Here is a 15,942-nt window from a genome sequence, read left to right as displayed (position 1 = left end):
TCATCCCATCTCCTCATCCACTAGACTCAGATCAACACCTTGATCAGAAAGGGGATTTGGGGGTCATAGCAGGGTTCCTTCCAAGGCTTGAAGGCATTTGGGAGGATCTTTATCACATCTGACATGGGCAAGACAAGCTGTGAACTCAGCAATCATAACAGCTTTTCTATAAAAATGGAGCATAAGGGTTGTTTTATTTCTTATATGAAAGAGAAAGTGCACGATGCTTTATAAACAAGGTAGAGCAGAAAAAATACACCCAGGGACCTTGACAAAGACCCTGATTCACAGCTGGCGTTAGCTGAACATTCCAGAACAATCTGGAATACCCGGTGAGCTCCTGTGAGGTCAGTGGAGCTCAACTAATTCAAACCAGGTGAGAAAACAGTCCTCGGCAAAATCCAAGAGATATTGAGTGCATTTGGCAGAGCTTGGCTGTCCGTGCCGGGACAACCAAGGTCCCCGCTGTCCCTGAACCAGCCCAGGGCAGCCTGCGTAGTGCTGTCCCCTCTGGACGTGTCCTTCGGGCTGGGTGATAGCGTGTCTGGGGTGTCCTGGCAGGGATGGGGGGGCTGTTGAGGGTTATTTGGAGTCCTCACTCCCCTCTCTGACCTCAGGAGCTGCTTGCCTGCAATCACGGCAAGATTTATGGCACTGTTTTCCTCTCTCTCTCCTGGCTGTGTTCAAGTGGCCAAGGGACTGATCCTTCACAGAGCTGAGCACTCCCTGTTCCTGGAGCGATGGCGGTTGGAGGGGCACAGTGTCTGTCTGGTTTCCATTGGACTAGCCCAGGAGCTGATTCCCTGAGAGGCTTCCTGTGCAAAATCTTTGCTGGAAGTGCGATTTCTCCGTTACCACGAGATTCCCGTGCCTCATTTATAATGCAAGCACAGCGACCCAACAAAACCATCATTGTTGTTAATGATAATTGCTTTGCCCTTTTTCCCCAGGCTCCTGTGGGATGTCCCTCCCTCTGCCCACTGTGCCAAACGCTGCCCCAGCGTTTGGGGTGACAGTACATCAAATCCAGCCATTCCAATGCTCTTTCCCTGACCTGCAGTGGGGACACAATGAAAGCAGCTGGGCTGCACGTCCCCTGCAACTGCTCCTTCAGCTGGGCTCATCCCCCTGTCACCTCTTGAGTTCCACCATCCCGGGCATTGTGCACTGGGTACCTGGGTGCCAGAAGAAGAAAGCTGCCGTGGGACTCACCTGTCCCTGGAGAATACCCCTCTGGATGGAGAGGACATAGCAAAGTGAAAGGTTGCTCTGTCTGATGCGAACCAGTGCCTGATTCTTCAGAGCTCCACTCTGCTCCCCTGCAGCTGAAACGAGCCTCTGGGCAAGGGGATCCTTGGTCTGGGAAGGGGAAAAAAACAAGCTGGTGTTATTCATTCCTCCTTGGAAGGGAGCTCCACCTGTGGTGGGCCCACACTAGTTGGTCTCTTACTCAGCCTGGACAAAGCATGCAAAGAGGTGGCTCTGTGGCACCAGGAGAGGGGACAGAAGGTGCAGAGCATCTCTTGCTCTGGGAGATGATGGAGTGACAGAGTCTGAAAGGACCCTGAGGATGTGGCAGAGATTTATCCATGTCTGTGTGCTGGCAATGCCATGGACTGAGGGCAACCTCCCTGCTGTTAGGCGAGACTCCTGCGCTCATCACCGTGGCTCCTCCAGCGCCCAGGATACCCGCACTCTTTGAGACCCACGTACAGCTGGTTTCAAAGCTTATCTGCAGTCAGTTTTACAATATAAAGTGTATTTGTTTAGTCAACAGAACCACTAATACATGTGATTTCATTGTTAATAGAGCTGTAAGAATTTTAAGTACCTCTTGGGAACGTGTCATTTTTGGTTGGCTTTTTTAGGTGTCACAGGGCGCTGCGTTTGTCTTTGTAAACAAGCGTTGAATAAAACATTTTGCACCCAGCCGCACTTTGTACGAGTGTCATGCAGGTTTCTAAAGTTTCAGGGAGAATAAATCAACTGCAAACTGCTGCCTGGCGGTTGACTTCGCTCCTTATAAATAGCTAATTTGGACAACTTCCCTCTGCACGTCAGATGAAATTCAAATTCTGTGCATATCGTTAATGTGGTCACACAAATCAAAACCAACAGAGCCTCTCATAGAAGCCTGGGATGGCACAGAAATGCCAAAACCAAGGGCAGATCGGCCCTGGGATGCTCTCCCTTCTTTTCGGAGGTGATCTGAAAGCCACCAGGCAGGCGCCTCGTGGCCTGGGGCATTGCCTGCGTGGTGGCCCAGTTTGCTGCTGGGTATACTGGCTGGCAGCAGTCAGCACCCAGAGGGGAATTAGGCCCAAACTCAGCCATGAAAAACACCTTTGGCTGAACCAACCCAAAGTGAGGGTTGGGTGCACCCGGGTCTGTTGGCTTCGCAGCGCCCAGCGCCAGGCGTGGGGCAGATGCTCAGCCTTCCCTCCTCCCAGAGCTCAGCGCTGCCCAACCCCACGTGGGATGCGACCTTACCTGGTCCTCCCAGGAGGCTCTTAGCACCGTGCAGGATCCATCCGAGCTAGCCCAGAACTCGGCCCAAAGGCTCTAATCCAGCAAGGTGCTGAGCAACTCCGACTTCTGCCACTCGCCTCTGGGGTTTGGCACGTGTTCAGCATGAGCAGGATCAGCCCCTCGCTGTAAGAAGCAGGGAACAAGGAGCTCAGCTTGACTGAACTTCACCCCCCCACCCCCCCCCCCCGATGCAAAAATGCTGTACATTCCTTTATGCAGGTTTCCATAGAGTTGAACTTCTACTGTTTTTTTGTTGTCGCTGTTAAAGGGGTCAGCAATGCACTGTACAATGGGATCCGGCTGTCAGGAAGTGGGGAGGAATTTAGGGACACTTTTAACATCTTGCTGGTGGGCTTGGAGGGCGGCATTAAACCCGGATCCTGGAAACCTCCCCACCAAAGAGAAGAGAAAAGCCCGGAGGAACCCCAGCAGAAGTTACGGAGCAGTACAGCTTTGTCGAACCTGAGTTTAAATAAGTTATTCCCTCCTTGCTTTCTTTGTGAAAAAATGATATTCTGGCTTTAATTGCTTCAATCCTATTACTCGTTCCTTTTAGCGAGCGATTGTGCAGCCCCTTGCCGTGGGGAAATCCCCTGCGCCGGGTCCCTGGTATTTAGACAAGTCCTCTTTCAGAAGTAAATGCCATTCTTAGCATAGGGAAGTACTTTAGGTCTAAAGGGGTTAAGAAGGCCTCCCTGCATTCAGAAACATGCAGGGGTCCCACCGTGCCAGTTCCAGCCTTTTAAACTCTTTCCAGCTTTTTTTTCTTGCAACAAATCTGTCTGACTGCCACCAGGACATAGGAAGCGTGTGCCTGTCAAAGAAATCAAGTTTACTTTTTCTGACTTGTTAACAGAGGCAGGGTATAAATAGAGCGAACGCTGCTCTGACTATTAGCGTTTCGCTTAAAATAAGGGGGGAACTTCCTAGGACCTTTAATCCAATGAGGTCCAGACCAATCTGCGCTATCAACAGAGGCAGCGAAGGAGCTCGCTGAAGTTTTTGCAGAAGTCAGGTGCATTGGGGTTCCTCGAGAATTTAAGCTCACCCCCTCAAAAAGCAACCCCCAGCAAACCAGAACTGCCTCCAGCCTGGTCCCTGCCACTGCCCTGGAGAGGTTCGGAGATGCTGGTGGTGCTGCTCACGCGGTGGATGTGGATCTTGCTGGGGAAGAGCAGCGTCCTGTTGCTTCTGGAGGTCTCTCTGAAAGGGAGAGCTCTACCTCCCATCCGGTATTCCCATGCGGGGATCTGCCCCAATGACATGAACCCCAACCTGTGGGTAGACGCGCAGAGCACTTGCAAGAGGGAGTGCGAAGCTGATCTGGTGAGTGATGCGCATTTTTCTCTCTCTGTCTGCGGCGCGGGCGGTGGAGTTTGTCAGTGGGCTCGTTTGCACCGCAGGCTGGTTCTGTTGCAGCTAGAAAGGTGCCAGCCCTGTGCAGGACTCGATGCAGCCAGCACACGTCTTTGATTGACCCGTGACCTGTATGAGACAGACCAGGTTTGCTGAGCTATCAGTTGAGTGGGGAGCTGCGTGGCAGCTGTCGCTTACGCCGATGCGGGTGCAGCACTCGCTCTGTTTGATCATTCTCCTTGCTTTCTTGTCAAAAGAAATGCCTGAATTTGATACTCCAGTGCTCAGCCTGTCGTGTTTTAGCAGTGTCACCGTGTTCTTTGGTGGTGGTGGCCATCCTCAACGCCTTATACTTTTAGGAGGGATCCTGTATGAACCCGTTTGATTTAACATGGAAAACATCAGCCTTTGCTGCACTTGCAACACCTGTTTTGTGCACAACAGGGCCGTGGGTGAAATGACCAGGCAGATGTTCCCTGTGATGCTCCCAGCTCAAAATGTGCTTAGCTTACAACCTGCAAATTCATTTTTCAACCTGTCAGTGCTGCCAGCTCAGGCTGGTATCTGAAAATACCTGCTCATCCTGCTTCTTGCATCACGTCCAACGGCAAAGCTCTCGCAGCCCAAACCAGGCTGACAGCAACACGTACCACACTGTAAAAAGTCACGAGGCTTACGTTCTGTAGCTGGGTTGTTTCTGCAATGCTAAAAGGCCTGGGGGGAGTAGAGAAAAAGGGTGGCCAGCCAGTAAACAAAGAGATTGGCCCAGATGGATCCCATGCGCTATGAGTGAAGGTGCTGGGTTTAATTTTGCTGTTCCCAAACCAGCCCCCTTTATTCCAGCTCCACCAGTGAATGTGAATTAAACCACTTGCAAAAACCCCAGCAGCAGCAGAGGATGCTTGTTTAGTGATTTACTAGTCAAAACCTGAAAGCTAGAAGCCATTGGCTAAAAATACTCACTTTTGCCTTGCCTGTGGCAGCACTGAGCCCTGGGGCCTCACGTGGAGCAGCCAAGGACTCCACCACAATCTTTGCTAACGCCGTGCTCCTTAACCTCAGCTGAACGTTACTGCTGGTTTCTGACTTCGCTTCTGAACCCGAGCTATGAGCAGCTGGAAGTGGGGAAAGATTTTGTTATTAGGTCACCTTCTTCCCAATAAGGAAAGGATACTGGGCTCAGGGGAAGCTCTTTAGTTTTGTAGCTTAAAAAAACTCACTTTTTGCCCTCACTTTTGGAGAAAGCCGTTGGATTTTGGGGGCCGCAGAGGTTTAAGGCGTTGGAGGTTTGCCCCGGTGGGTACGTGGTAGCAGTGTTCCTGATCCCTTAACATGATCCGTAGCAGCATGGTGGCGGCGATCACACACATCAAATACCTTCTCTGCACAGGAGATGAAAATTCTGCTAAAATTAACTGCAATTTAGAGCTGACTGTAGCTGAGACGGGGTGTAATAAATCACTAGAAGAGCGATGCTGCATTTGAAAATAGGACTAAAATAGGACAGAGAAGCCGTAATGAGCTGTTTGGGGTTTGTTTTTCTAAATACCATAGAAAAAGTATTTTTGGAGCAAGAATTTTCTTACTTTTGAACCATTCTATTATTTCCTCCACAATGTGAACAATTACAAATCCCTGGCAGTTTCAGCTCAAGAGCAGGCTGTTGGTCTCATGGAATTCAAATAATACTTTACATACTTCTGTGGAAAATAATAAGGATTACTGCCTACAGCCATATGATAAGACTTTCCATCCGCCTTTGTTTCTCAGGGCTTGTCCTCAGGCATTTTGGAGAGCTAGGAAGGGGGGTTGTTCGTTCGGTAGTTGAGAAGTCCATGTGACTCTCAGAAAGGCTTACGATAAGGTTAGTGTTTGAGAAGCAGAAATACATCTTGTTTTTCCAGAGTCTTCTCTTGAAGCATTTTAGAAACCCCAATGTGTTTAGACATGGAAGATGCTGGAGATGTTTCTACTCATTGCAAATGTGGACACCGAGTTTCTGACCACAGATATCTGTGCGGACCAGATCCCCCACGCTAGCACCTTGGAAGTTTGTTTCTGCTTGCTGGTTCTCAAAAAAGAACTTCCCTATGTCCCCAGTAATGATCAGGTCATTTTCTTTCCCCTTAGGAGTGTGAGACCTTTGAGAAGTGCTGCCCCAATGTCTGTGGAACAAAGAGCTGTGTGGCAGCTCGGTACATGGACGTCAAGGGGAAAAAAGGGCCGGTAGGAATGCCCAAAGAGGCAACCTGCGACCGTTTCATGTGCATCCAGCAAGGTTCAGAGTGCGACATCTGGGATGGGCAGCCCGTCTGCAAGTGCAAGGACAGGTGTGAGAAGGAGCCGAGCTTCACTTGTGCCTCTGACGGGCTCACCTACTACAACAAGTGCTACATGGATGCAGAAGCGTGCATCAAAGGCATCACACTGAACGTGGTCACCTGCAGGTACCATCTTACTTGGCCCAACACCAGCCCTATCCCACCAGAAACAACAGCTCACCCTACTACTGCCTATTCCGAGACAACAGTCATTGATATCTTGCCGCCTGCTCTAGTGAACAACCCTGTCCATCAGTCTGTCTACGTAGGAGAGACTGTCAGCTTCCTCTGTGATGTTACAGGGAGGCCCAAGCCAGAAATCACATGGGAGAAGCAGGTCGATGGGAAAGACAAAGTTATTATGAAGCCAAATCATGTCAGAGGGAACGTTGTGGTCACCAACATCGCCCAACTGGTCATCTACAACACCCAGCTCCAAGACACAGGCATCTACACCTGCACTGCCAAAAACAGCGGTGGCCTTCTCAGGGCTGATTTCCCTTTGTCAGTCATCAAAGGAGAACCCTCATCCAAAGAAGCTTCCCAAAACAAAACGCATTTTCCAACCGATGAGTGCCTGAAGCAACCAGACAGTGAAGACTGCGGGGAAGAGCAGACCAGGTGGTACTACGATGCAAAGAAAAACAACTGCTTTACTTTCATCTACGGGAACTGTAACAGCAACCTCAACCACTTTGAGACCTATGAGAACTGTATGTTAACATGCATGAACGGCCCCATCAACGTCTGCAACCTGCCAGCCCTGCAGGGTCACTGCAAAGCCTACGAGCCTAGGTGGGCCTATAACAGCTTGACGAAGCAGTGTCAGTCCTTCATTTACGGCGGGTGCGGAGGCAACGAGAACAATTTTGAGAGCCGGGAGGCTTGTGAAGAGATGTGCCCTTTCCCAAAGAACACTCATTGCAAAGCCTGCAAACCACGCCAGAAGCTGGTGACGAGCTTCTGCAAAAGCGACTTCGTTATCCTGGGCCGTATCACAGAGCTGACGGAAGACCAAGACTCGGGACATGCCCTGGTGACAGTGGAGGAGATTCTCAAAGATGAAAAAATGGGATTAAAATTCCTGGGGAAGGAACCACTAGAAATCACGCTTTTAAACATGGACTGGAGCTGCCCATGTCCCAACATGACCACGGTGGATGGCCAGCTCATCATCATGGGAGATGTCCACAACGGCATGGCTGTCCTACAGCCAGACAGCTTTGTGGGCACCTCCAGTATCCGGCGCGTACGGAAACTCCGCGAAGTCATCCACAAGAAAACCTGTGAGCTTTTGAAAGAGTTCCTAGGATTGCATTAACCTCCTCGGCACGCGTTAGCCTGCCAGACCTGTGCGTGATGTAGGGCTAACGAGCGCTAGGCTAGTGCACAAACTAAAGCTGTTTGAAGATTCACTGTAGGAATTAAGCAGAACCCTTATTTTAATCCATTAATTATGCTTAGCAACAACGTAGTGTGGTCTTTGGCAAGCATGTAAAACAGCAGCAAAAGGCTAGTAATCTCGCATTGAAAGAAATTCGTCCGTATAGGAGCGCCATTTGCCTAGATGACTCACTGCGGTAATTATACAAGTTTTATGTAGCTTCCATCATAAATGATGGAATTCATAGCATTTTGTTTAGCTAATTGGCACGCAGCTAAGTAATAGATAATGCCAACTTAATCTGTCTCATTTACACTATGGAAAAGTATGTACTGGTAAGTCATTATAAGCAAGTCTCTTGTCTCCTTAGAGCAGCACTAATATTTCAAGAGAAGAGCCTGTAAATTATTGTCTATATTTACAATTGTGCACATTTAACCCATCTATGCGTTACATTCTCTTCTTTTAATTGAAACGTTGCTAGCGGTTTCCTTCGCAATGTACCTCATTTTTAAACGGCAACTACTACCTGTCTCGCAGTCCTCGCTGGAGAAAACAACTCCCTTGATCCTATGCCCAGGACACCAGGTCCCCGTAGAAGCTCAAGGCACAGTCTCACCCCGAAGTGACTTTTCTGACATCAGAACAAGGTCAGCAAACCCCTTCATTCCATTGCACTTCCCTGGTTTTGCTTTAATCAATGTTTTGCCCATCACAAAAAGCCCCAGGCCCAGGCAGAAGGCTGGCAGCCTTCTTGCTTTCGGAAATCCTTTACACCCGAGCACATGCAGCAATTTATCGCTTATTTTCATATGAAATCCTGCTTTTATCAGTGAGAGAGCAAAGTCGGAGGAGCCGGAACAAAATCCAAACTAGAGAAGTGCAGCACACAGTCTGCAGACGGCGTTACACAGACACAAAGCTGCCGAAACCAAACTGCCCAGACACACACGCAGAATGGATGCTCTTTAAAGGCATTTATCAAGCTGACCCTTTTACAGCCCCCTTCCAAACCACATACAACGTTTCCCACCTGGCCACTGTACACACGCATCTGAATAAATACCCTGAGACAGCCCGGGCTGTGGGTATGAGTGCGCGCAGACGTGGGATTGATCATTTTAACATTCGCGTGTCCAAAAGGGTAATGTTTGCCTGTGCAAAACTCCTTCAATAAAGAAAACACTGATCCTGGATCCCAGCTCGGTGAAGGACTCTCATTGAGGGAAGAGGGGTGAGCGTGGCGAGCCTTAGCGTCGCTCGCTCTTCGGTTGGCTCAGGGAGTCACTACGGCGCTGCCCGGGGCTTTCTGCCTCACACAAAAGGCCTGTTCAAGGCTGGACGAGTGTCAAAACATGTCTGGGTGAGGGGAAGGAAGGTGCAGCGAGGGCTGCCCCGTGGTGCCATCTAACGGGCGGCAGGACAGAGGCTGGTGCCCGGCAAGAAGGGAGCAATAAGGGCTGGGAGAAGGAGATTAAATAGGCAGATGCTGGGCTGCAGCACAACGAGCAAGGCCCTAACCTCCCCCCAAATCCTGCACTCATTGGGTATTTTGCAGTTGCAAGGAGGAAGAAATACAGCGAGGGTTACAGGGATGAACGAGGGGCTTTATATGGCTCCTTTTTCCCAAAAGCTAAAGGATTTTGCAAGTGTGGGAGTATTGGAATGACTCAGGAGACATGGACCCGGGTGTTCCAAAAGAGCTGGGATGCAATCGTAGCTGAGAGCAAGAAGCGCACAATTAATTGCTTCTCCAGTGCTTGAATTTGGGATCCAAAATGCCATCTTACCTTTTATTCCTGGCAAACTCACTGGGAATGAAGCACACACTTAAAGCAAAGTGAGTGTGCAAGTGACCTGCTGTGCCGAGACCCACAAGGTGTAACATCTCCCCTCGCCCCTGTCGGGCACACAGTCCTGGGGCGTGAGGGTGTCCCTGAACGGGGGATCCCAAGGGACATTTCTGGGGTCAGTTTTCAAACGCGGAGCAGCATGGGGGGGACACTAAACAGCCCAGTCCAGCTCCCGTGCTCGTGGAGCTCCTTCCTACAGAGCGAGGCTGCTTCTGAGCCCCACGGTGTCTGCGGGATGCACAGGTGAGAGTCAAACCCAGGTGCCATCCGAGCAGCCGCAGAGCGGGACACAGTCCTGGCGCTGGCACAGTTCAGCTCCTGCGGTGTCACGCTCGTGTGCTGGCTGGGACTAGCTCAGTACCAGCAAACAGCCCCACAGGGACAGGTCACCCAGAGAAGACAAATATTGAACGTGACCAGCCCCGCTGGGAGTGATGAGCACAGAACTGTGCGGACACCCTGCGGCTGCCCTGGGGCAGGAGCAGCAGTGCCACCAGCGTCCCCTCACCTGCTCACCAGGGAAAAAACATCCCCGGCCATCCTGGGAGCACCCCACCTCCCCACGGCGTGGGACTGACCCTAACCCCAAGCCTCTCCACCTTCTGACCCTGAAGAATTTAGCTCTCCATACGAAGTATTTTAGTTCAGCCGCTTATTAAACCCTTAAGAAGCCTAAAATTCAAGTCTGACCAGTCAGCCAGCTTGAGGAAAGCCTACGCACAGGGCCAGGCGCTGAAGGATGTTGTTAAAGCCTTTGCAAGGCTAATAGGTACTTGCATGTGGCTCCTGATCATAAAATCCCTTTTTTGTTGCTCATGCACTCATTTTTCCATCCTGCTCTCTGAGGTGCATCTCCTAAGGCCATCAGAAAGCTGGAAGGAAATGCCAGTATTTCATCTGTAATAAATGTATGAAAAAAGAGAGAAAAAGGGAAAAGCCTGCTCGATTCTTCTCTTTGCATGGCAGTGGGCTGGGAATCATAGAATCATAGAATAACCAGGTTGGAAGAGACCCACCGGATCATCGAGTCCAACCATTCCGATCAGTCACTAACCCATGCCCCTTAGCACCTCGTCCACCCGTGCCTTAAACACCTCCAGGGAAGGTGACACAACCACCTCCCTGGGCAGCCTGTTCCAGTGCCCAATGATCCTTTCTGTGAAAAATTGAAGGAGCACAAACCCCTGTCTGAGGCTCCAGGGAAGAGCTGGAGGAAGGATGCCACCTCCAAAGCCAGGTGGCCACGGCCAGCAGCCGCTGCCAAAACTCAACACCGCATGTGGACTCCAGAGAAGCGGCAGCATTTCCCACAGACACCAGCCCAGGACACAGCAAGGAAGGATGCAGACTTACATTAGGGTCCAAGACCTGCAGGACCTCTCTAGGGCTGAGGGACAGATCTGATGGACATTTGTGGTCAGGCAGAACAGTGCAGAGTCGCTGGCACCAGCTTGGCGTGCGCATCTCCCAGTTTACAGTGCAGATAAAAAGAGCAACACATGAATCTACAAACCCTGCAGCCAGGGCTCAGTGGAAACCACCCAGCATGTGGACCCGACAATGAGGTGGTTGTGCAAACCACCCGCAGCCCTGCTCCACCAACAGGGGGACAAAATAGTAGCAAAAAAGTGTGTGAGGGATGGCACGAGCACGTCCTGGTTGTGTCCAGGGCCCGATGCACGGGGCAGCCAGCAGCGCAGGGCATGAGGAGGGATGGCTGGGTGATTACTCAGAGGTAGGATCCTGCACCACGACAAAGCCCAGAGCAGCTGAGGTCAAAGGAAAGAGGAAATAGAGCGTGTTCTCATTGCAGGGGCTTGAGATGAGGTCAGGCAGATGTTTTTATGGGCAACCAGCTCCAGAACTTGGTGCTGATGACACCATTGGAACACGATTCAGACAGCAGAGGTATTTAAGAGCTTAGCTCATTGTTTCAAAGGGAATTAGGGACCCCTGCGAGAAGCACTGCCTGCCCACGGGGTTGGTTCCTGAGGAGGTGGCTGTGACCAAGGTCATGCACCGCTTCAGCCAACACCTAATGACTTCCTGCAGAAAGGAGGAGTGATTCAGCTGTTGCCAAATGAGCACCTTGCACCGCCGGACCCACATCCTCCCCCTGAAGCACCGGGCGCCCCGGTTTGCTGTCATGCCCATGGTGTGCACGTGCACATGCTGTGAAATCCTCCCTGTGGGTAACGACCAGGAAAAGACCGTGACCAGGCTGGGTGTCTGCACTGAGGCTGGATGGAGCCAGGTTTCTGGTGGCACAGCTGTGAAAATGTCACCCTGAGCTAGAACTTTGAGTTTACAGCTTGTGCTTTTATACCAAATATTTAGTGTTTTCCCCTTCGCTGGCTCCGGTTACTGATTGACTACGGGTGACCTCCAACCGCCTTATTGATTTACAGCGCCTGTCAAAGGACAAAACCTGAGCCCCCATGGCCAGGATCTCAGAAATACCCTGAATGGAGGTTGCACAACGGAATAAATGTTCTGCCAGCTCTTTAAATCTTGAAAAAGAAACAAACCAGCCAGCTCGAGCTCCTGATCTACAATGCAAACACCAGTGGGATATGGAGATAACGCTGCAGCACGAGTGGCCATATCTATAAGCAAAGAAAAGCAGCACAGCTTGTTTAATTCACAGCTATTTATGGCTGGGCAAATGATCTGACATTGAGGGCCGAGAGTCTAGAAAGGGAATGGAAAGTCTTCCAAAGGCTGCTCTGCGTTTTGGGTTTCAAAGTCAGGAAACTTTCTGGTTTGGAGGTTTTATTCTGTGCATGCCCCTGTTACCACCTTAACATCCCAGCCAGCCTGCACTGGGTGCTCACCCATCGACCCACTAATTGTGAGCCTCACCAGCGCAATTTGGAGGGTCTCCTCCAAATCCCAGGCTTGCTGGTGGACATGGACCTGCATGTGCTGCAGAATCCCATGGCCACACCAGCCCTGACAACATCATTGAGCACAAAATTCAGCACAGGAAGGACATGGAGCTGTTGGAGCCAGTCCAGAGGAGGTCACAGAGGTGATCCGAGGGCTGGAGAACCTCCTGTATGAGGACAGGCTGAGAGAGTTGGGGTTGTTCAGCCTGGAGAAGAGAAGGCTGTGAGGAGACTTTTTTTTTTTGCCTTAAACTGGCATGACACCGTGGTAGTTAGGCTGGATTAACTGTCATTACAAGGAGCTACACAAGGGCTTTGTGACTTCTCTTCCTCCTTTGCCCTGCTCCTAACACACCCAAAGCAGGGGAGATCGTAACACGTGTCAAGGACACGACTTCCTCTACTGCTCGAAATAACTAGAACAGCAATGAATCTCCAGGATCAGATGGTGTTCACCCAAGGGGAAAAGTACTCGTATCAGAAGTTGCTTAACTATTAACCGCAGTGGATAACCTTTGCTTCAGTCTGTGGCAGGGCCAGAGGGTGGGAGGTGGCAAACACAGAGCTAATTTTAGAGAAGGGTTCCCAGGGCTGGGCATGAAACCTCAGCAAGTCTGGTGGAAACTGCAATCGAGGCTGGAAGTCACAGCTGAATGAGAAACACGGTGGAAAGAGGTAGAGTCTGTGGCGTTCAGCAGAGGGAAGGGAGGCTCTGCAATTCTTTGAAGCAATCACAAGGACATGAAATGGTCCAATTGATAGAGGTGGCTTGGATCAAGACCTTAGAGAGGCTTCCTCAGCCAAGGCTTTTGAAGCTGTCCTGCAGGGAGAGGCAAAGCAGTCTCCTGAGCCCACAAATGCTTGAAACATCAATGAGAAAGGGTGGGACTGAAAGGGCAGTTTTCATAACAAAAGGAAGTCATCCCAGCTCCCAGGGGGCCTGGGTGAGAGTCTGGGCTGCTTGATGTAGCTGGTCTGGAAGAGGGATGGGCACAGCGAGCTACAAAGGGTGTTGAGATGAAGTTATTTAGGGCTGCAAAGCTGCAAGCTGACTGGGAGGAGCTGTAGAAGGGCACCATAACACCAGGTGGCAGGATGATGGAACAGCAGATGAAATACAATATTGACTAATATTCCTGGGGGAAGTGAGTTCAAGCTGTCTATGGTAGCTTCAAACAAGCTGTTCCCATTTGAGACCTGGGTGATCTGCACATGGATCTGCCCAGGGCGGCTGGTCCAGCCCTGCCTCTGGTGTGCAGGCAGTCCCTGAGCAGATCCTGCACATCTCACCTCTCAAAACAGCACCAGCAGCTTCACAACTTGCAACACAAGCACAAAAGCCTACAGACATCTTACAAACCCAGCAGCATATGCCCAGCACACTCAGACTAGGTTGGTGTCTGCCTTGCTAAGGAAAGGCTACTTGATTTTAAAGACTTGCACCTGAGATCACCAGATAAATCTTAGCCCTATTCCAGCCCCTTGAAGTCAAATCACCTTACCTCCATCTGTCCCCAAACCACAACCAGCTGCAGGAGGGACAACAGTTGTAGTCAGAAACCTTTCCAAGTCTGGAGCCCCAAGTCTCTTTAGAAGGTGTCCATGTACCACTGCTGCATCTGAAGTGCTGGAAGACGCTGGGAATCGCAAGCTCCACTGGAAATTATTCCAATGTTCACCTTGGTAAAGCCACTCCATGCCTGGAAAGAAAGCAAAGTGCAACCAGGATGTTATAGAGACAGTGGTGGGGGAGAAGAGATTCCATCGTCCTCAACAGATCTTGCCATATAAACAGGCAGGATTAGGTTCTCCATCTGGCAGTGTGCAACACATATAATTTAGCTACACGAGCCAGCAGGTTGGGGGAGAGGATTTTGCCCCTCTGCTCTGCTCTCCTGAGACCTCACCTGGAGTCCTGTGTCCAGTTATGGAGTTCTCAGCACAGGGAGGACACGGAGCTGTTGGAGTGAGTCCAGAGGAGGCCACGGAGATGATCCGAGGGCTGGAGAACCTCCTGTACGAGGACAGGCTGAGAGCGTTGGGGTTGTTCAGCCTGGAGAAGAGAAGGCTGTGGGGAGACCTTAGAGCAGCTTTCACTACGGAAAGGGGCTCTAGGAAAGCTGGGGAGAGGCTCTTGATCAGGGAAGGCAGGGCGAGGATGATGGGGGAATGCTTTTGAGCTGAGAGAGGGGAGATTGAGATGAAATTTGAGGCAGGAATGTTTTGCTGTGAGGGTGGGGAGGCCCTGGCCCAGGCTGCCCAGAGCAGGGGTGGCTGCCCCATCCCTGGAGGGGTTCAAGGCCAGGTTGGATGGGGCTTGGAGCCCCTGATCCATGGGAGGGGTCCCTGCCCAGGGCAGGGGTGGGACTGGATGGGCTGTGAGGTCCCTTCCAGCCTGAACCATTCCATGATTCTATGATTCTATCACTCTATAAAACCAAACCAGCCGGCACCCGACTCGTCACGCGCACAATCGCTGCATCCCCGCGGCCCTGGCATGAGGGCCCCGCGGCCTCCTTCGCGCGGCGGCGTCTCCCCATTTTTGCAGCACTTGGGGTACAAAGAACAAACCAAACCCGTCCCTCGGCGCTGAAATGGTGCCAGGTCGCTGGAAATCGGGGCAGGAGGCTCCAGCTGCTCCCAGGCCCGACACGAGATGGCGGTGGCAGCCCGGGCTGGGCCCTCGCCTGCCTTTACACCCGTTTATTCGCTTCTTAAAGCCAAACGCGTTCCACTTGGGGTTGGATTCGCCCTGCCCTGGTTAATCAAACCGCTCCGAGGACACTCGGCTGTGTAATTTCGATTTTCCAAGGGGGGTGGCCGGTTCACGTTTGATCCCGGCCTTGCCTGGCCAGTAAAATAGCAGGAGAGGTTTTAGGTTTATCAGGGGAAAGAAAAAGCTCCAGCAGGGAGTTCGCTAGGGCAATCAAATCCATTTCCAGAGCTGCAGGAAAAAGCCACAATGTATAATTTATTTGAGGCTTTTTTTCCTCTCCCTGTTTGCAGATTGCACAGTTTCTAAATATATTGGTCCAGCTATTCGAAATTATTCATGAATCTCTTCAGTGAATAATACTTGACCTGCGGATCATCTGAAAAAGTGAATATTGCAATCAAATTCTCCGTCGCTGCTGTAATTTATTGTAGCTACCAGATGTGTAGGGCTCAGGTAATTAACTCAGGATGAAGCTCAAATTGTATATTTGATTGTAATATTTGCAATTCACAGTTTTGACTGTGCTAGCCAGCTCCAAAAGTCACCTAATCAAGAAGAGGGCAAAAGTACCTTATCTCTGACATAACTGGATGGGATTTGAGGTCTCTTCCAGACCCAAACCATTCTGCGATGATGATAAGCAGTACCTACAACAAAATCTCTGTAACTTTTGGATCTTTTCCCCTTGAAGATGTTGCGAGCAGGGTGGGGTGGACGTTCTCCTCTTTGAGGCAGCCCCAGTCTGTGCTCAGGGCTATTTACAGGGTTGTGTTGTGAGGCTGCCTGGATGGAGACTCACTCTCTGAAGAGGGCCGGAGAGCCTCTCCTCCCCTGTGGAGAGCTGACAGTCCAGGGGTGAAGGGATGGAGCACAGGGTCTCCCAGCAGAGCATCCT

General features: G+C 50.9%; 1 protein-coding gene and 2 long non-coding RNA genes across 3 annotated transcripts; 1 reads left to right on the top strand and 2 right to left on the bottom strand.

Annotated features, from left to right (window-relative positions):
- LOC138728852 (uncharacterized) lies at positions 1-2,994 on the bottom strand. The gene is made up of 3 exons (XR_011338779.1): positions 2,491-2,994; positions 1,213-1,359; positions 1-1,054 (listed from the first exon to the last, which is right to left on the bottom strand). It is a non-coding gene; the product is annotated as an uncharacterized lncRNA (long non-coding RNA).
- Positions 2,995-3,188: 194 nt separating this feature from the next.
- Positions 3,189-8,321, top strand: WFIKKN2 (WAP, follistatin/kazal, immunoglobulin, kunitz and netrin domain containing 2). The gene is made up of 2 exons (XM_069872508.1): positions 3,189-3,855; positions 6,016-8,321. Exons 1-2 carry the CDS (start codon positions 3,655-3,657, stop codon positions 7,525-7,527), a joined length of 1,713 nt encoding a protein of 570 aa, XP_069728609.1. The 5' UTR covers positions 3,189-3,654; the 3' UTR covers positions 7,528-8,321.
- LOC138728853 (uncharacterized) lies at positions 3,846-5,785 on the bottom strand. The gene is made up of 3 exons (XR_011338780.1): positions 4,849-5,785; positions 4,460-4,539; positions 3,846-4,014 (listed from the first exon to the last, which is right to left on the bottom strand). It is a non-coding gene; the product is annotated as an uncharacterized lncRNA (long non-coding RNA).
- Positions 8,322-15,942: the final 7,621 nt, after the last annotated feature.

Source organism: Phaenicophaeus curvirostris, chromosome 19, assembly GCF_032191515.1.
Source record: "Phaenicophaeus curvirostris isolate KB17595 chromosome 19, BPBGC_Pcur_1.0, whole genome shotgun sequence".
Taxonomy (NCBI): Eukaryota; Metazoa; Chordata; class Aves; order Cuculiformes; family Cuculidae; genus Phaenicophaeus; species Phaenicophaeus curvirostris.
This window is presented reverse-complemented; position numbering and strand designations above follow the sequence as displayed.

What these genes read in the sequence shown, in the direction of transcription:
- WFIKKN2 (XM_069872508.1), top strand. Translation starts at nt 3,655, where the DNA reads ATGCTGGTGGTGCTGCTCACGCGGTGGATGTGGATCTTGCTGGGGAAG. An exon ending in GGGAGTGCGAAGCTGATCTG is followed by an intron (nt 3,856 to 6,015) that starts GTGAGTGATGCG and finishes CTTTCCCCTTAG; the next exon opens with GAGTGTGAGACCTTTGAGAA.